At 44.8% G+C, this 25945-nt stretch overlaps 1 protein-coding gene and 1 long non-coding RNA gene across 2 annotated transcripts; one reads left to right on the top strand and one right to left on the bottom strand.

The window, feature by feature from the left end:
• Positions 1-139: 139 nt before the first annotated feature.
• LOC135236550 (uncharacterized) lies at positions 140-16684 on the bottom strand. Its single transcript, XR_010324611.1, has 3 exons — positions 16524-16684; positions 15964-16038; positions 140-394 (listed from the first exon to the last, which is right to left on the bottom strand). It is a non-coding gene; the product is annotated as an uncharacterized LOC135236550 (long non-coding RNA).
• Positions 16685-16779: 95 nt separating this feature from the next.
• On the top strand, positions 16780-25695 carry lhx1a (LIM homeobox 1a). The gene is given in 6 exon segments (XM_064302939.1): positions 16780-17782; positions 19800-20023; positions 20721-20998; positions 23231-23396; positions 25298-25534; positions 25537-25695. Coding segments are annotated over 6 exon segments (1221 nt in total). The 5' UTR covers positions 16780-17612; the 3' UTR covers positions 25683-25695.
• Positions 25696-25945: the final 250 nt, after the last annotated feature.

Genomic DNA, 25945 nt, shown 5'->3' with positions numbered 1-25945 from the left:
TCGTCCGGCTTACTCTAGTGTCTGTTTTTGTCTTCTTTGACATAAACTGCCTCTCAGGTTTTTGGGTTGCAGTGCGGTGCTGAATGGCGAGTGTTATAAAAGATTTTAAATAAGGACCCAGAGAAATTTTTGAAGTGTTTTTATCGCTCTCCTTTATTCAGACGTGCACGACACGCAGCGCCACTCGGTGGTCAGCAGATGTAACAACGAGCGCACTCAAAAATCGGGGGCGTTGGCAGTTTTCTCTCCCAAACCTTCCCTTTCTCCGTGGCGCATTTTCCCGCCGTGGTGATGTCCACAGGTAATCTCCTCTCGGGGGAACAGCAGGACGCAGGCCTCATCTTGACTCAGCCTCGCGACGGTCGCTTGACCGAACGTCGTTTCGCTCAGCTACCTAGAGACCGGGGGGAGGGATGGGGGCGAGAGAGAGAGAGAGAGAGAGGGAGAGAGAGAGGAGAGGGAGAGAGGAGAGAGGGGAGAGAGAGAGAGAGAGAGAGAGAGAGAGAGAGAGAGGAGAGATAGAGAGAGAGAGACAGAGGGAGGGAGAGGGAGAAGCAGTCAGGATCACACAACCCCAATATTGTCTGACCCACGTTTGCTTTGGCCATTTGCATTGGTGGTGCAGTGTCAGATGTTTAAAACAGGAATACATTAGGGCCATTCATAAAACATGAAACAATTAACGGAGCGAATGACTCGACAGCACGTTGAGCGCGGGCGGAGGACGGCCAAGCCGAACGGTGTCCTGCCGTCTTCTCTGTTTCCTCCTTCCCTCTCGTGTTCTTCCCCCCTCCCCCCCCCCCCCCCCCTCGCGTCTGTCAGAGATTAGAGCCGCGTAGGCCCGAGCGGGTCCCATTGTTCCGCGGGGCGCCCGTCGCTCCCCCCGCTAATGTCGCCAGTGTTTTTCGGGATTAAGGCGAAGCGAACCCTCACCCTCACCCGCTCCCCCGCTGCCTGGCGGAGATAAAAGTTTCTCTCGCCGTTTTTTTTTTTTTTTACTACACACTTTCGAATTACACAGGCGGGCGAGTCGATAACAGAGCGCAATCAGCTCCTCACACAAAGGGACGGGGCGCGGGGCGATTCGCGCGGTCCTCTCGGGGGGGGGGATCCGCGCGGCGGGAGCACAATGAGACGCACCTGTAGGGGCCCCGGAGGGCCACTTCATTATCTCAGGAACATACCCGGCGCGGAAAAAAAAAAACAACAAAGGGGAAGCGCCGGGCGTCGGTAACCCCCTTCCCCGCGCGGTGTCGTGACGGACAGCCGCGTCGGCTCCCTTTGTGGCGCGGAGCTTGTGAATCCGCCCCCCACCACCCCCTTCGTAATTTGATTTCGTACATCGTGGAACGCGACGCGTCGGGAAGAGGAAACGGCCCGTTTGTTTGACGCGGGGACGACCGGTTCGGGGCGGTCGCTTTATGTGTGGACGGCTACGCGGCGTAAAGGACGATTCCGCTCAGGAATGGCGACACAGCTCGGGAGGTAAGAGCGGTTGTCTGGCAGTCGGAGGGTTGGGGCGTGTCGAAGTGTCCCTGAGCAAGACACCTAACCCCCTAACTGCTCTGGTGAATGAGAGGCATCAATTGTAAAGCGCTTTGGATAAAAGCGCTATATAAATGCAGTCCATTTACCATTCCTTAATGTGAGGGCGATTTTGTCTCCTGGCGTTTGTTTAATGTAGGGAGGATTCGTTCGATGTAAGGATGAGTCTTTGATGTAAATATTTTTACAGCATTTAAAGTGCGAGCTATTGATTTAATGTGCAGATGATTCATGCGATGTGAGTGATTCGTTTTGAGGCATTTTGTAGATTCGGGTGTTAAACGGCTAAAGGGTGGCGCAGGTGCCACTCCTGTAGGATGGAGCAGGAAGAGAGGGACCAGAGGGCTTTTGGGAGGAAGGGAGAAGGACTGGGGAGAGGAGAGGAGAAGAGAAGAGGAGGCAGTCTAGAAATGGTGGTGTGTTCTCAGCATGCATCACTCACTCACATGCTCATTCACTCTCTCACTCACTCACCCATTCATCCACACATACACCAACTCACGCCCACACTCATTCTGGTAAATGGTAAATGGATTGCATTTATATAGCGCTTTTATCCAAATCGCTTTACAATTGATGCCTCTCATTCATCCATTTACACACACACACACTCACACACCAATGGTGAAATGCAAGGTACCAATATCAGCTCGTTGGGAGCAATTAGGGGTTAGGTGTCTTGCTCAGGGACATTTCGACATGCCCAAGGCGGGGGATCGAATCGGCAACCCTCCGACTGCCAGACAACCGCTCTTACCTCCTGAGCTATGTCACCCCTCGACATTCTCTCAATCACTCACTTTCTCAATCACTCACTCACCCACTGTCTCTCTCACTCATTCACTCACATATTCTCTCAATCACTCGTTCATTCACATATTTATTCACTCACTCACACACTCACTCATTCACTCACTCACACACACACACAGTGAGTAACTCTCCTACAGTAAACACAGCTCGCTCACTTGTCCACTGTGCGGCAGGAATGCACTGATGAAGCAGTTTTTTTGGGGGAGTTTATAGGAATGTTTGTCCTTCCGGAGCAATATAAAAAGAGCAGGACGACAAAAACGCCATCATTCCTCTCCACTTTCAATTTTCCGAAAGTGCGCTTGAAGCACAGCCCGGCTGGAGAAACGTTTTCACTGTCTACCCCCAGAGAAGGACTTCTGTCCGGGTCTCTCTTTTGGGTCCCTTTCCTTTGCTGCTTTCTCTTCATCACCAAATACTTTTGCATTCGAATCAGTCTCGCCGCTCCTTCTGCGCAAATCACACGATAGTTCAGGCGAAACCCGGGACCGGCGAACTTGAGGAACAATGTGTCCGAAGAAGCCGAGTAAAGATCTTGTGTTCACGGCCTGACGGTAGGGATGATCCCCGTCCGCACGCAGCCCACCGACGGAAGGGTTTAAATGGAATTATACAGCAATTACATTTTCCTTGAGAGGCATCTCAGACCTGATCCAGGCTGGGGTTTAATTGTACCAGCCCCCCCCCCACCTTGCCACTATAAAACCCACTAAACCTCAAGTTCCTTTTTCAGTCCCCCTCTCTCTCTCACTAAATGGTAAATGGACTGCATTTATATAGCGCTTTTATCCAAAGCGCTTTACAATTGATGCCTCTCATTCGCCAGAGCAGTTAGAGGTTAGGGGTTAGGTGTCTTGCTCAAGGACACTTCGACATGCCCAGGGCGGGGTTTGAACCGGCAACCCTCCGACTGCCAGACAATCGGTCTTACCTCCTGAGCTATGTCGCCCCAGATATGTGTCTCTCTCTTTCCCTTCCTCTCTCTCTCAAATTCAAATTAGCTTTATTGGCATGACGTATATATATACATATTGCCAAAGCATGTGTACAAAAAACAGAATAAACATATAAACAGAATACAACTTTGGTGTTTGTGTGTGCGTGTGTTCGGTATTTGTGTATGTTGGCTTGTGTAATGTCATGAGTAACTCTCTCTCTCCCTCTCTCCCTCCCCCTCTCCCTCTCTCTCTCTCTGATGCAAATGGAATACTCTCTCCTGCTCTTTTTCGCACGTCCGTACAGCACAGTCAGTAAGACGATGCCGTATATCCCGGGTAATAGGACCCCACTGGTCTGGGCCTTCTTTGATTCATAGGGGGGCCGGTATAAGGTGGGGGGAGGGGGTGGGTGTTTGGTGCTGCGTCTATCCAACCATCCGTCTTTGGCAGATACGCAGCGATCGCCATGGAGAGGAACTGGGCTGGGCTCTTTTACAAACACATACGTGTGTACAGAGAGGGGCCAACTGGGGCGGCAGTGTACTATAACGGGCAAGGAGCTGGACTTGAAAACCTGTAACCTAAAAGCTTGCAGGTTCGATTCCCGGGTTAGGACACTGTCGTCGTACTCTTGCACTTAACCTGCATTGCTTCAGCATAAATCCAGCTGCATGAATGGATGCAGTGTAAACGCTGTGTAAATGGTTGTGTGAGTCGCTCTGGATAAGAGCGTCTGCCGGATGCCTGTATTGTGATGTCACGTGACGTGCCAGCAGAAGGGCCTGTCTTCGAGGGCCGTGGATGCGTGCTGTGGGGCCCAGACGCGTCAGCCAGGCCGCGCGGTCCCGGCGCAGCTATCCGATAAGGGCCCTCTCGCTGAGGGAGCTGATGGTATCTGGGGCCCACCTCCTGTCCTACGGTTAAACGCGGGGTTCAGGGGGGGGCCACGCGGGAAACTCAGATTTAAGGGGCGGAGGCTGTTAATTAGACTCCTCCCACACCCTGCAGCGAGTGCACTCCGCTGGGAGGTGGACGCCTTTTAACACGTGTGCGTGTGTGTGTGTGTGTGTGTGAGAGAGAGACTTTGCGTGCGTGTGTGTGTGTGTGTGTGTGCGTGTGTGTCTGTGTGTGTGTCAGGGTGAGCGTGTACATGTCTGTGTGTGTGTGTGAGTACATGCATGTGTGGGGAAGCAAATCTAATTGCATTTCCGTTCGCAGAAAAGATGAGGTCCACTCATACGAATCTAACAGCCAAAATATTGTGAAGCTTTTCCTTCTCTAAGAGCTTCTTCCTCTTTTTTTTTTTTTTTCCTTCTCCCCAGTCTGGGATGCCCAATCTTATTCTCAACAGCGCTCGTTGCTGAAGCCGCCACTACCGATTCGGGACGAGCACTCGCTCTCTTCCGAAACACCGGGCGTCGGCTGTCCCTTCTCATCACGGGGCCGTTCGCCAATCGGATTCGCTCAGACATCAGTCAGGCTGACAGAAACCCTGGTTTCGCAGGGCGACACCAGAACCAATCGTGCATTGGCCCGTACGCTAGTACAGGATGCCTTAACAGGGTGAGCCACCCGGCAGCCCCAAAGCATTTTCACATATAGCTGCTATTGTCTGAGGCCCATATTCCTTTGTACAGCCTCCCAACTAGCTGCAGTGCAATTGTTTGCCCAAAGGAGAGAAAAGTCTGGAAGTTTCTTACCAAATGTATGTTTACTCACTTATAATGAAGCAGGATCCCCTGGTGCTTTTCCTATTTCCTGTTTTGTTAAGATCAAAACAAAACATTTAAAGCATGCTGTAAATCAAATCAGTGTGCAGAATAATGAACTGTGTGAATGCAACTGTGCTACAAAGCTAGCATTAAAAAAGACATCTTTTTTTTTTTACACAGGATGGACAGGCCAACTTCTGAGAAGGCCTCAAGAATATCTTACATTCAGCTAAGGTGGGACAGTATTTGAGGCAGTCAGTGGCTTAAGCTGCGTCGGTGCCTAAGGTGGGTCAGTGTTTGAGGCAGTCGGTGGCTAAGCTGGGTCAGTCAGTGTCTAAGGTGGGTCAGTATTTTGGACAGTCAGTAACTAAGTTGTATCACTGCCTAAGGTAGGTCAGTATTTCAGGCAGTCAGTGGCTAAGTTGCATCACTGCCTAAGGTAGGTCAGTATTTGAGACAGTCAGTGGCTGTGTCAGTGCCTAAAGTAGGTCAGTGTTTGAGGCAGTCGGTGGCTGAGCTGGGTCAGTCAGTGTCTAAGGTGGGTCAGTATTTTGGACAGTCAGTAACTAAGTTGTATCACTGCCTAAGGTAGGTCAGTATTTCAGGCAGTCAGTGGCTACGTTGCATCACTGCCTAAGGTCGGTCAGTATTTGAGACAGTCAGTGGCTGTGTCAGTGCCTAAGGTAGGTCAGTGTTTGAGGCAGTTGGTGGCTGAGCTGGGTCAGTCAGTGTCTAAGGTGGGTCAGTATTTTGGACAGTCAGTAACTTAAGTTGTGTCAGTGCCTAAGGTAGGTCAGTATTTGAGGCAGTCGGTGGCTGAGCTGGGTCAGTCAGTGTCTAAGGTGGGTCAGTATTTTGGACAGTCAGTAACTTAAGTTGTGTCAGTGCCTAAGGTAGGTCAGTGGACGGTAGTGTGAGCGGTGGTGTCTTCAGGGGTTGGGGGTGGGGGGTGGTCATAGTGCCTCCTGCCCATGGTCCTCTGTTCCTAGCAGGGTAGAAAGGGGTCAAGGCAGGTACCCGTCCGAGAACCCCCGCTGTAAGCCTGCCAGTGCAGTTATTTACAACCGCACCCCCTCCCTCTGCCCTCGACCCACTGCCCAACACCCAGAGGTGTGAAGGTTGGGATAGCACGCTCTACCGAACACCTATCAACCCCTGCTCTCATAAAAAAAAAAAAAAAAACTACGAGGTCACAACCTCTTCACCTCTTCAACCCGTCCACGGGCTGGGCGGAGCTTAGCGTCAGAAAACGCCCCCCCCCCGGCAGTCTGGTTCCTCCTCCGCCCTTCACACAGGCAGCTGCAAGCGTCGCCATGGCGCTACCAGGGCCGGACAAGCAGAGGACCGGAGAACGTGTTTAGGTCCAGTCGCCAGACCCCGGCAGCCTCACGTACAGAGGCACCCCAACTGTCCCGCCCTCCTCCTCCGTGTGCTGCTAGCCAAGGTGAGAGAGTCTGCCCGACCCCCCGCGCCCCCCACCTTTCCACCTGTGTTCTCCCATTTTCTCATCATGGCCTGCCGTGTTTCTTGTTTTCACGAGGCTCACTACTGATACGCTGGGTGGATCTGAATCTCGCGTTTACTCTCTTACGTAGCCGTTATCCAGCTCAGCCAGAGCGACTTACATTAAAGTGAGTACTTTTCTGAAGTCCGAATTGAACTTGTGACACGCCCCCCCCTTTCTGATCGCGGTAATCACCTGAAACTGTGTGGGTCGCGAGCTTATTACCTGGTTTGGCGCGGTCACTCTGTGTCAGGCGGCACCAGCCTTTAGCATTCTGCTTTTAGCATTCTGTCTTTAGCATTCTGGTCGTAGCTGCGGAGCTGCGGTGGGCCACTTTGCATGAGGACGTGAAGAGGCTGCGCATGACTGCAATCCAGTTTGCAGGATTCGGGATTTGCAGTCTCGTCTCCTTGCAAATAAATAAATAAAAATAAAAAAACGGAATAAATAAATATAAATTCCAAAGCGCACGCAGAGGTGTTTAGAATTAAGATGGATTCGTTGCCAACGTCAGTGCTTCAATCAGAGTTTAACAGGGGAAACGGAACCCAGACGTGATGGCGTTCGGCCGCAGAAATAAACAGTTGCCTTGTCTAAAGTGGGGTTTGAATCTTAGATGCTGCAATACTTTCTACCAACGTAGATAATCTATTCCCAGGAATAAATTGTCCTATTAAAGTAAAATGTAGCCTATATACTTTTAATAAATTGAAAACGCTTGTTTGAATCTGCAGTAATTTGGAAGCAATCCCGAGCACGTCGCGAGGCTAGTACGAAATAAGATTATTTGCCATGTATTATAATGTATGCGCTGGTTTTATACGACCAAACAGTGTCACTGAACCCCCCATGAAATGTGTGCTTATTTATATGCAGTTATTCAGGTATGCAGTAAATTCCAATTACTTCTTTAGATTTCTATTTAACATGGGGGGAATGTGAGGGGAAGCGCTGTGTTTTTGAGCAGCAATTGTAAATCTCTTTAACTCTGTCTCCGCTGCCTGACGAAAGGAAATATATGCAACCTGCTCAACGTTGATGACTGGACCAATGACATTAATTCATGGATGGAGAAAGACGAGGTGTGATTCAAACATTTAACGCTGCCACAGTCATTAGGTGGGACAGGGAGGATTTGAATGTTTTTTTCCTATCCCCAGTATGGCCCTCTTTCAATTAATAATACCTTACGTTTAGCATTTTAATGGCCTTATTAATAGCTTTATCTTCCCGTTGCGTCCAAGGCGTCTGCCCGGTAGCTAGCGCACTTTGAAGGGGATTGCCGGTGGGCCCGTTCTTGCGCGCGCGCGCGTGTGGCTCAGTTAAAAGACCCGAGCATATTTATATCCCCCACGCGCTCAAGCCCCAGACCGACTCCCTCTGGCCCTAAATCCCATCCGCACACCCACACCCAACCCCCCGCCCCCCCTCCCCTTCCGTGCGCTCGCTGACGTGAAGCATGCCGAAGTGACCGGGTTTTGCCTATGTATTAGCCATCCATTCCAGCCGCCTGACACCTCTCCAACATAAAACCGTAAGGCGGGAGTAAAATATCTCTCTCCTGGCGAAAATAAAGCTTTGTCTCCCTGCTGATCTATAGGATATAAAATAAAGCCGCGGCTTTGATGGCGGCTTTACCTTATGCAAGGGTTGCTTTCGCGGGCACAAAAGGCGATGAAGACGAATGGAACGGGTTTGCTTGTGCTGCGTCTCCCGTTGTCGCACACAGCGTCGTTCTCTCTCCCCTTGTTCGGTTCTGTCCCATCTTTTTAAATAACCCTGCCAGAACGGCATTATTAGTTTGTATTTCGATGGCAAAGTATCATTAAAAAAAGTAAAGGCATTTCCGTTTCGCCTATTCTGCTTCTTAGAAATGGATTATTACAGCCTTCGCTGCTATTTAGATATTAAACTGCGCGTTGCCAAGAACGTCTCGTAAGACTCAACGGAAGGTTATAGGCCTAAAATGATTAATATTTCAGTTTGTTCCTCACATTATTTTGAGTCTACTATCTAAACCTCGCACGAAGGGCTGTAGCAAGAAGAAAGATGTTTAATCTTGTATTTCTGAAGTGCTTTATTTCTCTCTTTAGAGCGTTTTTATCAGAGCATTTCTCTATTCCACTGCACTGTTTACTGGTGCGGAACAGCGATTTCTTGATTCCTGTTGCTCTGTGTATCCCCACTATTCCTACGATTGCAATCACGCTAGATCCATTTGAAGAGCAATTCCATATTTTTGTGGAAATACACACCGTTTTCTTCTGAACTAATTATTTGTAATATAGTAAGCTCTTAGTCGACATTTGGAACGTCTTGCTAATAACAGATATGCGTGTCTGTTGTTTGTATCCCTGTTCAAATCTGAAGACATCTCACTGTATCGAATTGAACATATGTCCATTTTAGGTGTATTCTTTATATTATGTTTTCTATTCTCTACCATATTCTTTCATAATTATATTTTTAAAAATAAAAACCTTAAACAACATATGTGTTTATAATTTTATATTATTTATTATAAAAATTGGCTGCCAATTTCACAAAATTGTACCAATATTTTTTGTACTTAGCTACTTTTTTTGTTTTTGTTTGTTTGTGTTTGCTATTTGCCTTTTTTGGCCACTTCCTGTGTAGATCATAAGCACGGCGCAGTCTTCACTTTTGGTTTTGTGTACAGCTCGCATTATTTGAGGCACAAAATAAATCACAGGCTGACAAACGGAAAGCTCGGTGCACGCCGTCTCGCGTCCCTCAGTTTTAATCATCCCCGGGCTGTCGGTATCAGTAGCGGACAGAGCTGAGCTTGCTCGTGGGATTTAAGCGCAGAAATCTGCTCCAGTGCAGCCGCTATCTGCTGGTTTTCAGCCTTGCAGTCCCGTCCCCTGAGCATTGCACATACCGCGATAATATCTCAAAGGGAGTGGTTATCACCAGACATTATATTATAATCATTAGTGATCCTAGCCCTTTCACCCGTGTTGCAGAATAAGCGCTGGGAACCATTAATCTAAACTAGAGCAACTGTTCGCAATGACTAAACCCTGTTCCAATCTCGGCCGACAGGGAATAATGTAATCATTTCTCATTTCTGCATGTGAAACGTAATGGTGAAGGAGGTCTACATATAATCTTTGGTGTTTTAGCAGGGAAAAAAAACTTTATTCGCTTACGTGTGGCAGGTTATATTCTTCTGTAACGATTAAAACGCGTATTTCTGTAGAGAAGAGAGGACCGATTCCCCATATTAAACACAGGCGCAGGTGGGACAGTGAAGATTCCATTTTTGTCCTCGTGCCTGGAGCTTTGATTTAATAAGTAGTTGCAGATGAGACCTGGGAACTGCGCGTTGTCCCGATTTCCCCGTAAAAGGCATTCTGCATTACAACGAATATATTTCCAAGACTGCAGGATTTTGGAGCGCCAGCATTTTTTTACTGACTGCTTCGGTATTTTAATACTGCTTGTGTTTGGTTGTTTGCGGGCGCGTCTTCTCTTCAGACGGGGTGGAGACTGGAGTGGTCACGGTGCTTTTCTTGAAAAGGCCGACGAAGGCCTCGTGCGCGTTTCAGCATAAAATGAAAACAGTTGCATTTAAATAATAACAAGTTTGCAGACTGTGGAACGCGCGCGCGTGGCCAAGCCTGCTGTCCCGTCTGCGTTTGATTATCGGTTTTGGAAGAGAAGTAACAGCTGTTACAGTGACGGGGCGGCTAGAGGGGAATCTATAAGTTCCATCGAATTTCCACAGCCAGTCTGCTGCAGAGTTGGAAAGTCAGGAAAATGTTTTGTTGAGTTTTGTGGTCAATATCCAGTGATGCCTTCGGCATATGCCTGTGTCGCTTCAGAAACTCGTTACAGCAACTTAACGGCTCTGTTTGGCGTGCGTGACTGTCATTTGACGTGATATCCGACGCTTTTCTGACAACTTAATTTTGTATGAATTAACATTTATTTGGAAAATAAACCCAATGCGGAACGCGTGTGTAAACCACGCCGATAAACTCAACATAGGCCTATATGCTTCAGACAGTTCGTTCACATATAGATGATCTCTGGGCAACATAGCCTATAGGCTAACGCAGTCACGGAGACTGGGAATTACCGCCGTGTGATATTGCTGTGGTTCTGCCTCAGTCACATGTCACCCCTAATCTGTTTTGGCATGCTGTGGGCTAGAACTGCGAGCGGCCCTTCACCCCACAGAGGCGCGCGGCGGCGTCGGCGCCGCCGTATTCCGCCCCTTTGAGTGACAGGCGTCCCTTTCGCGCCCGCCTCCCACTTTTCCACGCTGAGAAAATAAAGACATTTTTTTTAAAAATAAATAAATAAATAAAAAGGGGGTGGGGGGTGGGGGAGAATGCAATCCAAATCACGTGCTTTTGCTGGCCGTGTTGCCTCGGATTCAAAGCGTCCCTCACTACCCCACAGCACTTGGATTCTGAAGCACGTGGACAGTCTGTAACAGATGACAGTACAGCCGCTCGGTGACGAAGATGTGCGACCCTGTAGTTTTATGGAGTAGCTGTCACTACTCCACGTTTAATGGACAGTTTCCACTCAAAACATTCTCCCCCGAATCGTGAATCACGGTGATCAGAGTCTGACTGTTATTCAAGCTAAATAATAAATATTTCGGGTGATCACGAATGTAAATGTAAATTTTCGTACTAGTTAGTTGAGGTTTTGTTACTAGCGATGCTACATTAGGATACCTTTACCGAAATTCGTAAACAATTAGTATTATTTTAAATATAAAAATATTTGGTTTTTAAAATGTGTTTTTGGAAGAAAAAAAAAGTATTGTTTGCATTAACGTATATACAGCAGGCCTATATGGATGGTGCATACGGTTAATGCTTTGCCGATGATTGATTTAGCTGCATAAGTAAAAATTGAAATATTACACATCTATTCCAGTTTAAGACTCATTTTCCTCCTTTACGAAGTTCGAAAACAATGAAGAGATATGTCATCCATACTGAATACCGAGTTAATTCATGCTGCATGCCTGCTGTTTTGGTTTTGGCTTCTTGTTTTTCAACTTAAGTTAATCGCTAGCTTTTCTTGAAAATGTTAATTTAACATTATTTGTAATGTTAAATAATGTATTAAAACGAGTCCGTTACTAGTATTACCTAGTTTTAATTTTAGTCGCTTGAAATTGATTTTACAATTAGCCCATATAACGCCTATACGTTCAAGTAACTTTCGAAGACACAAAGAATTATATTTTGTGAATACACCTTTGATTGATGTTTATTCCATAATTAAATGCGTTTTTGTATTCATAGCTGGATTCATAAATAACGAGCATTTACGAACGCGCCGCTGTGGAAAGGGGATCTCGCGCGATAGGTGGTGAACCCCTCTGCCCCGGGCCCCTCGCTGTCGGCGCTCGCGGCGGTCACGTTGCGCGCGGCTGATCAAAGCTCCAGTCGGGGGTAATATTTCTCACTTTATTATGGGAGTGACTGCGCGTCTGCACGGCCCGCGATCACAAACTGCACAGTGCTGTCAGACTGGCCGGGTTAAGGTCAAGAAACAATGCATAGAAATTATATTTATTAAAAGTGCATTATAAGACGATACACTTATTACCCCCCCCCCCCCCCTTAAAAAAACCTAAAACGATCATGCATGTCAACATTTTGTTTATAAATTTGTTTCTAAATTAAAAATGGTAGTCCTTTTTCATTCTGTTTAGTGATAGGCTACTTCATTGAAAGTTGTTGAAATACACGTTTGAACAAGATTTCATCATATTGAAAGCGTACATTTTCCCAAGACTTTATCAATGTGTATGCTGTCATCGTATAGGCCTACAAGCACTAATATTGGTAACAAGATTTATTTGTGTACAGAACAAAGCCAGAGCCATTTATTACATTATATTATATTATATTATATTATATTATATTATATTATATTATATTATATTATATTATTTAAATCTTTTTTTATTTTAATAGCTGGCATATTGTCGGACTAAAATTAAGTCAAATAATTGCGTGAAACCCTGCTGTGATGGAGCTGCCGTTTAACCCGTTCGCATTGTCGGCCGCGCGCCAAGGGTAAATCCACTGAACTTGAACTTCCGACGACCGGGGCAAGTGGACGCTGTTCCAGAAGATTTAAGACTGACAGTGAACCTTTGCAGTTTACTGTCTGTGAATCTTAAGGATGTAAAGAGAAGCACTGGGGTGCACTGGATGGGATGGGGGTGGGGTCTGGGGAAGAAAGACGAATCGACTACAATAAACAGCTTATGAAAAAATGTAGATAATTCCAACCAAGAGAAAACGTCGATGGGTAAGGTTTGTTAGAAATCATATTTCTCCCAAATGTCGTCATAGACGGGAAGCAAGCGTACTCGAATGTATGTTAGCCAATACCCATATTCGGCATAATGACCTTTTCAGCGGTGAAATTACTTATATCCCCTTCAGCTATGAAACAGAACAACATAACAGGCTGCACGGGGGGGGGGGGGGGGGAAGAAGAAAAAAAACGTAGCCAGATTCCAGTCGCGCTTCTCACTTGACGCGCAGTTTTATCGCTTGGGTTCTTGGGGTAGTGCATTTTTCAATCGATAGCTCCCTCTAGCCTTGCCCCGTCTCACCGCTCGGAATTCCTCTGTTGTTGGAGGAATGATTAAAACGAGCGTGTCTTTGGAAAGAAAGGATTCTTGGTGATTGCGTCTACTCTGAGAATACAAGGTAAACATTGTAAATATGCATTTTTGTCTTCTACGTTCAAATGTTGAAGAGTAAATTCAACCTCAACAGGAAACCAGTAGGTTTGTGATGCCCTACACTGCCTGTGCAGTCTATTGGAGCGCGCAGATATATCCGCTTATCTTTTTGGTCCCCCATTTTTTTAACTTGCCTTATTGTAGTGTGTATTGTCAAAGTTACGTCACAAATTATCATTCTTTTTCATTTCAGTTTTTATTTTAATGAATGAAGTGATGGAAAAACTACTCTATAAATAATATAAGCTTAACCTCACCGCTTCCAAAATAATAATATTTTTTTTACTGCCGCAATTATCTATTTATTTAGCTATTTATCGGGTCTAGTGTGTAACTAGAAACATTAATGACATGCATATAATGCACTTCTACTTTACTAATATACAACTGTTGCCACAAATAGCCTAGTATTCACACTATAAGCCAGACTGGTTATTCGGAATATAATAAAGTAATAAAGTAATAAAGAACTTGAATTCCTTCCAGATTATATAGTATTATGAATAGTATTTGTTGCAACAGTTGTATAGTCGCGCTATTTGTAAAATAGTTGCGAGACCAGGGGAAAAACGACCTCGCTAAACACACATCTACTTATCACCCACGGCGACAGGAGATTTAAATGCGAGGTAACTGCATTGGTAGAGACGGGGCCGCGTATTGAGGGTGGCAGGTTGAACGCTGAGGCGATTTGGACCTTTATTTAAGCTGTTAGTTCAGAAATCCGTCTGAGTAAGTCCGCCCAGAGTACAGGGAAGTCGTCTGAAACACCCGTCATTTTATGTAGCTACCAGCATCTGGCTCTCCTTCCTGCGCGACTGATTGTCTTGAAATTACTCTCAAGGTGTCATGGACGGCCAAGTGTTGTCGCCTAACTGTCAAAGCTCTCGTTTAGAGAAGCCCCTCTGTTCCACACACCCCCATCCCCCTTTCTCTCTCTCTTCTCTTCGAGACGTTGGTGGAAATATGACCAGATGCTCATCAAATGAATTAAAAGGCACTCACACGCACACTTTACAAATACACACGCGGGTACATAAGAGGTTGGGAAGGGGGTGTGGGGGGGAGGGGCGGGGGGGTGTTCTACAAAAACAGAGAAAGAGATGCAGGCGCGCGAGATGTTGTGTGTTCATCTCTTATCTGTTATTCTTCCCAGAAAAACACATGTCATCCAAGGGTCCCAAAGTCAAAGGAAACGCTCCCCAGGCGCTCTCGAGCAGCTGTCACCGCGCCGCACTGTGGGCCCCAGCGGCGGCCCTGCACGCGCGGCCCCACCGCGCTGCTTTTCATGAGAAGCAACCCATATGCACGGGGAAGCGCCGTATTGATTCCAAATTTGAACTGGAACGTTTGCACAATGTACGCTGCCAGAATACAAATGGGTGTGAAGGTGGCTCTTTCTTGGCAACATTGGTGGGCTCGTGCGTGTGTTTTTTTTTTTTTTTTTTTTTCCTGGGGGGGAGAGGGGCGGGGGATCCCCAGCAGTAGGGGATACGTGAGTAACGATGATGTAAGATTAGCTGCAGTTAAATATGAAGTCACGGTTTTACAGGCTCCGTGGGAGAAGCAGAGACTATATAAGCTATCATAACAGAGCTCTCGCAGTCGCACCCCCGACACTTGTCTGTGCTAGCAGGTGTGCTGGCTATGGCGTCACCTACGCGCGCGCTGGTCTGAAGCCAACAATGAAAACCCTGTTGCTTCGTTACTACTCTTAGTTGTTGTTGTCATGATGATGAAGGTGATGATAATAATAATTATTATTATCATTGTATTTATTTATTTATTTTATTATCATCATTGTTGTTGTTTTTGTATTATTATTATTATTTTTTGTGTGTTATCATTATTTGTCGGTAATATTACATTTTAAAGCAGGATGTGTTCCATTTGTAAAATAAGGCATGAAAAAAAAGGCTAACTTGTCGCGCCCCTTCTCGACCGTTAAATACATTCGAGGATTCGGGATTAGGCTGCGATAGAAAACGGTACATTTTACGCCATGTGTCCTTGGATCTGAGAACATTTCAGAATATTGCACTATAGGCCGCGTTTTGAAAGTGATCTTCCGTCTTTGCCCAATCAACAATGGAAAGAACCGACGCACCAATTAAGCATGTTCATTCTAATAGTTATTTTTATCGTCCCTGTATATTATTAAAGGTAATTAAGCACAAGTTTTCTGGGGTCCGCGTCAACAAACGAGGAAGCGAGGAAGGTCAGTTCCCGCTGGATGTTTATTGGTGAATTGCAGGTGAGTGGGTTTAACAGTCTTAATTTAACACCCAAATGTGTCGGAGCAGTCAGCAGGTGTCAGGGTGATTTAGCAACCTGTAAACTTTAGTGCCTCTTCGTCTTCCACGTCCCCTCTTGTCCGACAAAAGACCAAAGGAAGATCCAGCCCCGCTAAGGACTTGACCGTTTTAATGTGTTGGTTGCAAATGCAAAGTGATAATGCTTCTTGTGCCACTTCGTGTTATTCTAAATAAACCACGGTACTCTATTAATTTAATTATTATTTTAAAATGGCTATGTATGTCTAGTATGGTTAAGCGTTCTGTAGCTGCCTGTAGGTACATCAAACGTGTCATTTGTAAATTAATGATTGGGCTAAGAGAAATGAATGGATAAACAAACACTCCGCTCAAAGCAATGCACGTTAAAATAAAAGTTTGGTCGTGATTAATGGTAACTTACCTCTCAACGCCCCCCTCCTTTCGGATGACCGCCAGTTCCGGCAATAACTTCCAGGATTTTTTGTTTGTTTGTTTTCTATTTAAAAGGCACGTGCGCATAGATTATCTAGTGGTCAAGTTCAGCAATTTGGTATTTTTAACATATCGCTGGGCAACGGTCGTCTCGTCCGTCACAAGCGATAGCTATCTACCTGTTTCTTTTTTCTCCTTGCTGTGAATTTACCCCATGTTGCAGGTTGCTTTAAGATTTACCAAAACAACCGATGCCTGACTCGGTTTTATGTTATTCACTTAAAACAGTATGCCGTTTGCTTTCATCGCAATTTTCAAATAGCCGCGATATATAGTTTTGTGATATGATAATGATAATCAACTATTCCTCCGTGATAAAGACGATAAGCTAGTCGCGATGTAAATAAACCACATAAAAACGGCATTGAAATATCACATTCTAACGCAGTGACAGTCGCAAGCCTCAAAGGCCTGTGGACTACATGCAGTCAAAACTGCAACAAACCTTCACTTTTTAAGAAAAGGTAATCGAAGACACAGGGTATCTACCTTGTCATGTGAATCTCGACGTCCGTATAGGGCTCCGTAGCCATGCAGACTATAGGGTACCGTTTTACCTCCCGACATGATTTAGGGCTACCCATATTAACTAACGTGACAGTTTCAGAGATATTTTGACAATTGGTTTGCTCTGTTCCCTATAAATAGTACTGGCTAGAGTGCACCGGCAGAGCTTGGAGGGGATAGCTAATGGTTACTTGGACAGCAAGGTGCTGATTGGTTTCGGCCCCACCTGACGTCACGAAGCAGTGAATAAGGGTGGCTCGTGTGCTTTGAGGAACATGCAGAATACCGAAGGCTGAGCGAGGAGCGTCGATCCCGCACAGATGGCACGCGCGATCTCACAGTAGCAGCGTATACCGGTCCGAGGAGAACCACAGAACTGGAAAGGGAAGCTACGCACTTGTTAGTGAGATTGCTGGGTCTGTGTTTTTGGTTTTTCTGCTAGAATTCACCAATGGATAAATGGACACGTGAAAGGGCACTGTTACGTTTGTAGGTATGCTTGGTTTGCTGCTTGTCAGTGTTGTCCAAAAATAATATATAACTCATATCGTATGCACGTCGGTCTGTCACCAATGCACCTATTGAAGGAGCTCGGAGAAGTGTGGATAACCTGTGGTGCGTTCAGTTTCGCCAATCTATTGGTGGCGGTTTGATTTTATTTATGTGTATTCGTTTAATTTATTAGTGTATTCATTTGTTTGCATGGAAGAGGAACCTGGCGATTGACACCCGAGGCTTATAAAAAGCTGTCCTGCTACCTCATACCTAAACATACCTGAACTTCTCCTGCTGATCTCTTACTGGCCTCACCTGGATTTTGGACGCACGGATCTGCTTACAACTCACTTTCAGAGACAGGGCGAAAGGAGGGGGGGACAGAGAGGAGAGAGCGCCGTTATTTGAATCTCGCGTTAACAACCTCAACACGGACTTCCGAGTGGACAAGGAACCAAAGCCTCTCTTCGAAATCCTTTTATTTTGTATTTTAAAAAATTGGAATCAAAGAGTCACACGGAAAACCTCAGACTACACGGCGGCACTGTGGGGACAGTGGGAGTGAATCCAAAGACGATGGTCCATTGTGCCGGCTGCGAGAGGCCTATCCTGGACAGGTTTCTGCTCAATGTCCTGGACCGAGCGTGGCACGTGAAGTGCGTGCTCTGCTGCGAGTGCAAATGTAATTTAACAGAGAAATGTTTTTCTCGAGAGGGGAAACTGTACTGCAAAAACGACTTCTTTAGGTAAGCGCCGTGCGAGGAGCGTGTCCTTTGCCTTGACTTGCTCTGCCAGTGATAAATGTGTGCGCGAGCGCGCGTTCGTGAGAGAGAAAGAAAGCACATAGACATAGTCCTAAAGACACTTTCCTACGAAACAGCGAGATCTTGTCGAAAAATAAAATCCCGTTGGCTATACACTGCTAGTAATATAGCCTATGTGATTATATATATATATAATGAGAGAGACTATTTTCCGATTACAGCATTTTCGTTTCATAACTAAAAATAGCACTTATACTGTTCTTGAAATACCAGCGTTGACCAACTGAACATTTCGCTAATTTTAAATATTGGAATATCTGTTTCTGTTGCTTTTGTGAAAGTGTAGGCTACTTCGGGCCTACCTTGTATCCTGTGCATCATTTCATGATATGAAAATAGTTGCAGATCCAATGTAATGTTCAGCTGTTGTATGCATTTAAATGTAGGCTAAGACTAAATAATCTTATTTGGTGCATGGACAATTTCTTACTAACAGTTTAAAATATATCAGAAATATACTACAGTATACCGTCCGGTGTTTACGTAGCCTATGTGCTCTAGTTAATTCTTAAATTAGGTTTGTGCGTTTTTAATTTTTAATTTTTTCTGCAATACGAAATTGCCGAGGAAAATGTTTAATGCTTCAAAACTAGAGGACTGAAAATTCTGTAATTTATGCTCATCTTCATAGGAGGAAAGAGTGTTTTCCTGTTTGATGTGAAACGGGGTTTTTGAGTTATAAATTAGAAACTCTCATTAGGTTACCGGGTAATTAAATGAGTGTTCATTTGTATTGTTATGTTAAGCAAAGAGCGGATACATTAAACGTCTGCGCAGCCGTCTTTGGTGAGGGTCTGGAGGAAATCGCACTTTGTTTACAACGCTTGCCAGCCAGTGGAGCCGCGGGGCTCGTGACTGTGCCAGGGTTCCAGGAGGAAGTGTAACCTGGCTCAATGGCACGCGGTTTACGCAGCCCCGCGTGCTCACCGCCATTCGAGTGAAGACTTGATTAGTGCGTTTGAACAGTTAACCGGTCTGAAAAGGGGGCCCCGCTGACAATACAATCACAGACTTACAGTCAACACATTTGTAAGCAAATTGAATACACACTATTTACATAAGTACCCTGTTATATTTAACACCCGTACAATTTAATTATATATTGGTGGGATAGTGTTATAATTGCTTAAGATTTTGTTGATTTATTAAATAATAGCTGCCAAATATTGTAATTGCAAATTGAACATACAGCAATTTAAAAAAAGAAAGTATTTCATCGGAACGTATAAAATAATAATGAAAGACAGATCCACCGTGTTGTATATTTTATTAGGTTAAAATATAGTACACAAAGGAAATAACTATATTCAGATTTTTTATTTCCAATTCCTGTTGTAAATATGTATTCTTTTAGTTCTATCCACCAATCGTCTCATGTACATTATATTTTGAATAAAGAATAATTTGTAAGATAATTATAAATATGACTACAGCAAAAACTGAAATCAATTAGCACACATTTGATTGTTTTTACAACATGCGATTTCTCTTTCTATATATGCATACATATATACATTTAATTACTTTAATTGGTATTTCATTGGACTTTTCAAATGTCGAGGTCTGGTTCAATTCAGTCGTTAAAAACTACAATTTTCTGTATGGAGAAAAAGACAAATGAATTTATGTGGAAAAGATCTCGCTTCTGTCTAATGAAATGTTGACGAATATTTGAATTAAATCAAGTGATGGCAAGAAACAGTTAATATTTGGTACAACCAGTGCTGTCGCAGCCCACGGATGAACTGTTCGATCTTAAATAAGTAAAGGAAAAAAAAGAGACAAATATAAAAAGAATGTTCATATCTCAGGGGTAACGTAATAGTGGACTAATCTGATGTTTTGTGGACCTGCAACAAAACAAAAAAAAAAGAACACTGCTTCACGCGCCGTGGCCTAACGGCGTTTCCTTGGCTTCTCCCCCTCGCTCTTTTCGCAGGCGGTTTGGTACGAAGTGCGCTGGCTGTGCTCAGGGTATCTCGCCGAATGACCTGGTACGGAGGGCGCGGAGCAAGGTGTTCCACTTGAACTGTTTCACCTGCATGATGTGCAACAAACAGCTTTCTACCGGGGAGGAGCTCTATATCATCGACGAAAACAAATTTGTGTGTAAAGAAGATTACCTGAGTAGCAGCGCCGGTAAAGACACCAGCCTTCTCTCAGGTATGGTACAAGCGCGAAATATGCAAAAATGCCTCGTAGTAATTTTCAGCTTCTCTGCGCGCATAGGCCTCTTCGTGGAGGGCTGCCTCAGTTACTGTTCACTGAAATATAGATATAGAACATTTATACCTTTGGTGTTGCTCAATGTTCAATTTAAGTACGGGTCTTTGTTGACGCTAATAATATCCAAATTAAGAAGTATGTATTTTTCTCTGAAATTCGTTGTGCTATATTGGAAAAGAGTTTATGATTTGATATTCTGATAATGGTAGTTTTTTTTTTTTTTTTTTTGGTCTGTTTATATGCGTTGTGCCTGCTAATATTTAAAGGCTGCTAGTCTACTGCAAATTTTACATTGTTATGTTTCAGTAATAATGGCGGCCTACTGTTAGTTGTATTCGGTGAATTATGATTGGAGAAATAATGTATCATTAAATAAAATCAATAATGATACATCATCAATATTGTATACGTATACAGACATATATATATATTGAGCTGACCTCGTAGTTATATTAAATATAAAAGCCCTTCAAACCTTACTCAGTATGTGTGTATGTGTGTGTGTGTGTGTATATATATATATATATATATATATATATTGTTTTTTTTGTTTGTTTTTTTGTGTGTGTGTGTGTGTGTCAAACATTATATCTAAATCCCATTTTAATTTCAAATTATACTGTATTCTTTGCAGTTACGGCATGCAGTGACCCTAGTATGTCTCCAGATTCTCAAGATCAGCTACAGGACGACGTCAAGGACTCGGAAAGTGCGAATTTATCGGACAAAGAGGGGGGCAATAACGAAAATGACGACCAGAACCTTGGCGGGAAGCGACGCGGGCCGCGAACGACCATCAAAGCCAAGCAATTGGAAACCCTGAAAGCCGCGTTTGCTGCAACCCCGAAACCCACTCGGCATATCAGGGAGCAGCTCGCGCAGGAGACGGGGCTCAACATGCGAGTAATTCAGGTACGTTAAATTTAAAATTGAACTGGCAATTTGACTGCGCATTGTAACAAACGTAGGCCTATGGCATTTGTATGGTCCCACGCACTGTTGTGTCTGTGGTTCTCGACGTATAAATCAGTAAAACTTGACAGAATGATAACATAATCATTTCTGTTGATTTGTCGTGTTGGTGATGGTGCTGGGGGATAGAAGGTTAAGCGCAAATCTTTTCCTTTACGCACCTGTGCTGCGCATTTTTAAACTTCAGATTTTGGCTGTTTTCTGCGATTTGTCAAGCGTTCTGTTTGCCAATATATTTATCCGTAAATGATATGACACCACAGACCTGCCTGTCTGCTCATTTTCATATTTGGCATGTTGCCCGTATTTCTTTTTGAGGAAGGGAACACATTGAATTGAAAAGCGAAATAGTTTGTTTTCTGCCAGTAAATAATTCAGTGCTTTTTTTAGTTTTAAATGAGTACATACATGGATATTTTAGAAAACTAGCTATAAATGACGGAAAGAGACTTGCCAACTGGCGCGAGACCGTTTTGCCACCACTTTTGAGCATGCTGTGCGCGTGCTCAGCCCAGCGGAAACCTGGAAATCTGTCGGTCTCAGGCCAGTGCAGATTCACCCTGTAACGTTCAGCATGAATCCTGTCTTCTTTTTCTTCTTCACAGTTACCTGAAGTGTAGTGTTAATGCATTTAAAATTATGACAGACGAATTATTGCTTTTAAACACGGCGATTGTACGTCAAGTTTTCCAGCAAATGAGGGCTGTATCGCCTGCGCTCTCATTCGGGCTCCTGGTGTTTGTAAAGGCGGCTGAAATGACATAGTTGAAAACCGGCATCAGAACAAAATCGAACTGAATTCAAACCGAACCCAACGCTAGTGGAGACAAAATAATGCGATTTACGAGGACTCTGATATGTTTACGAATGTAGACGGAAATGCCGTTGCCTCGAGTAAGCGGTGTGCGGGGGACGTGGTAAATGTATTAATATGAATTGGAACAAAAGATCAAGTGGAAAAAAACGAGAGATTAATGGATTGTGAGGTTAGATATGTAAGAGCACCAGGGTTAGGTGTAATTAGTCGAAGGAATTCAAGGGTGGATATATGTATTACGAAATAATAAACTCGCACAGCCGGTTAATATATCGGTAACAACCCTCCTATTAAGCATTAATTGTGGATTTAAAGTCCCCACTGTCGCTCCCGCTGTCGGGGTAAATGGAGGGTTAGGAGGTCATTAAAGAGAGGTTAGATCGGAGACGCCGGGAGTGATGATAATTAGGAGTAATCATGTCACGACACTACGAATTCGCTCAATCACTTCAGCTCATCCCAGACGAGTCGCGCGCCGCACCTCACACGGCACGGAGGCAACGTTCCGGCCGCGACCAAAACCACCGACACACAGAGCTTATTATACGTGTTGCCACAATGTATTATTCTTTTTTCAAAATTGCTGTCACTCTTGTTGCGGTTATACGGTAATTCTGTGTATTGTTCATAAAAGTTTGTTGCGCGTGCGCTTTCCTATTTCACGGCAGCATACGCCTGCCAGGTCAAGGTTCTATGCGGGGGAAAAAAGAAATTGTTGCAAATTGTATTTGCTGCTATTTGGTTTACTAGCGCTTTAAGTCCATCTTGATTTGTTTTGAATGTATTTATATGGCAGATTGTGAGATTATTCTTTAGGTCTGTGAATTTGCGCTGTATCCATTTCAGCGTTGTGATTAGTCAGCATTTATTTGGATGCTTGCTTTTTTTTTGGATGCGGAGTCTTAAAATGATTGCTAGAAAAACGTGCATCTGCGCTATATTTTGCTAATAAATAATGTATCCATAAATACGCCAATGAACTCGTCGCGTTGACACTGGGATTTTGTTTTGAACTTTAATGGTTTGGTATTTATAAACATGCAGAGGCCCATGCTAGTGCGTTCTGTAGCATGTCGTAATTCCACGCATTTTAGTTCCTTTGTGGAACCATGATCAAATTAAGAAAACAGAGGCGTGCTTCTGGAAGTTTTCCTTTTTTTTTCTCGATATTAAATGTGGATGCAGTGTCCACGTGCTGTTTTACTGTGAGCGCGTGGGGAAAATAACTGAGCAAAAACAAAGGTTTGATGTCACATTGTAGGCCTATGTTGTTGCAGAAGTAAATCCTTTTTAAAATTGTATTTCTATCAATTACGTTTATATTAATTACTTAAACTTGGCTTAACAATGCGCAGGTATGGTTCCAGAACCGGCGGTCCAAAGAGCGGCGCATGAAGCAGTTGAGCGCTCTGGGCGCCAGGAGGCACGCGTTCTTCCGAAGCCCGAGGAGAATGAGAACGCTCGTGGATCGGCTGGAGCCCGGAGAGCTTATTCCAAACGGCCCTTTCTCGTACTACGGAGGTCAGTGCGCGCGCGCGCGCGCCAGCGCGCTTCACCGGGTTTATCTCTTTCGCGAGTCGGTATGAAATGTTGCATGCTCTGGTGTGTTTGTCAAGCGCATCTCCCATTTGTCAAGATGCCCCATGACGCCTTTGAAGACAGACAGAGCTTATCTGATGAGCGCTTGCAATCACATGGAAATGGAGAGCAGAGAAACACAGATTGATCAATGATTACTTTTCAAATGATTATTTAGGAATGCCCGGTATTTTTTTTTTTTTTGTTTATTAAAATGCCGTCTAAAGTTATGACAAATAAATTTGCAGCGCATACTGCTTTTCAGAGGAGTAGAAATTTTGTGAATGAAAGATTAACATTAAGAATTAAGAATTTTAGCATAATCAAGAGCAACTTGTTCCGCGGCATTCGTGTATTTTAACTGGCGAAGTTTGAATTGAATGAGCATTCGTTTAAAACCGGAATGTGAGTAGCAGCCTATGTTAGAACTTTATGCATAAACTGCTTTTTTGTCAATAAGTGAAGTCTGTAGACCGCTGCGTTCTTGGTGCTTAACTTTGAGTTTTCTAAATTTGCCCTAGAAAACTCAAGCGCTACTTTTCTTTGGCAAAATTTGCGAATTGTTATTTTGCGTCACCAAATCCCATTCTAAATTTCGTTGAGCGACTAAAGACGATTAAAGACACTAGGATTAGACTGAATCTGAGATTGTGTGTCAAAGTGGAATATTTTTCAACAGTTCCACTGATTATTAATATTAATACGTGTACACTTAAGTAGAAATTGTTAATCAAAATCTAAATATATTGACACAGTAGCCTACTACCAACACAACTGACGATGTAATAATAATAATAATAATAATAACCTTATAGTGTATAAGAATGTTTGTGTCAGGTATATGGCCGTTGCCGTTGTGTTTAGCTCAGTTCTAGAGAACAATGACGCAGATCGCTCACTCACCAATTCCGGAGGTTTCCGCTCATTTTAGAGACAGACTGTGATTCCCTGCCCGGAACGATTTCATTAATATTCAACCATTTAACTACTAGAGGGGTTTTCCCAGTGTCACTGGCCTCTAATTTAGTGGCTTTTGTGTTCTTGCCATTGGTTTGTAGTGCGCTGTGAGCTGGACATGTAATCTGATGGATCTCAGCTTCTGTTTATTGATTTGCGTACAGAGATAGTGGCATGCAGGCTCATAGAATCTGAAATCCTCCCTGTGTCATACTTTTGCTTTTTTGTTTGTTTGTTTGTGTTTGTTTATAACATGTGTCTCGTAGTTCTTGGGTAAATTTTAGAACGCGCAAATTTCTTGTGACCAAGAAATGTTTTACAAAAACATTCGAAATTACAATAAATAAATAAAATACACTTTTGATCTGTAGACCTTAATGTGATATTATCTGGAGAACAGCGGTAATAGACACTTTTGGCGAGTTATGAAACTGATTCAAATACTTGTTCACCTAAAATGCGCAATTTAGTCTAATTTTGCCGCACGTTGTTCATGTTGTGTGGTGTCGTTTGGAGCACGTGGCCAGGGTTAGCTCTCTCTGCGTGTTCGCCATTCTCGATGCCTTTCCGCGCTTATTCAGCCGAGATAATGCCGGGAACATGTATCAGAAGCTAAAATCTGATCTCAAAAATTGATTCCTTTAATGAATTGATCAGAGAAATTGTTCTCCCCTCCCGGGTTTTGATTTAAGCACAATGTGTGCTGTGACCAATGCTGTACAAAAAAAACCCTTTCTTCCACTGCAGGGTATAATAAACGCACTGAATTTAAAAAAAGTTTTTTCATTACCAGTCCTTTGCCCCACACACACACGCACCACACATACCCCCAAACCCCCCTTCTCCCCAAGAAGTCGTTAACCCCCAGTGTGCTTGTTTATCCGCAGATTATCAGGGCGAGTACTACGGGCCGGGGGGCAACTACGACTTCTTCCCCCAGGGCCCCCCGTCGTCGCAGGCGCAGACCCCCGTCGACCTGCCCTTCGTGCCCTCGGCCGGCCCCACGGGGACGCCCCTGGGGGTGATGGACCACCCCCTGCCGGGGCACCACCCGCCCAGCGAGGTGCAGCGCTTCTCCGACATCATGCCGCACCACCCGGGCGACTCCCCCAGCCCCGAGCCGGGGTCCCGGGCCCCCTGCACGGGCACGGCCTCCCGTCCGAGGCCTTCGGGCCCAACCCCCCCTTTACCTCACTGTCGCTCAACGGCAGCGCGTACGGCAACCACCTCTCGCACCCCCCCTCAGAGATCAGCGAGGCCACCGTCTGGTAGCTTTGGGAGGGACCGGGGGGGGGGGGTGGGGTTTGGGGAGGGGGGGGGTGGAGAGTCACCCTAAAGTGGACAGAACTACTGGACGGAAGAGAGGGGAGGGCGCAGAACAGAGACGCTGGGAAGTCGTTTGATTTATGTCGTTCTTATTTATTTATTTCTGAAATTATTCTGCCGGGTCCCCCCCCCCCCCACACTGATCTGAGCGGGAGGGGGGGCTGCGGTGACAGGAAGGCCAGGGAGACGAGGAGCCGTGCGTTCCACAC

Source organism: Anguilla rostrata, chromosome 12 (assembly GCF_018555375.3).
Source record: "Anguilla rostrata isolate EN2019 chromosome 12, ASM1855537v3, whole genome shotgun sequence".
Lineage (NCBI taxonomy): Eukaryota > Metazoa > Chordata > Actinopteri > Anguilliformes > Anguillidae > Anguilla > Anguilla rostrata.
The sequence above is the reverse complement of the archived record's forward strand: the minus strand, read 5'-3'. Positions and strand labels throughout refer to the sequence as shown.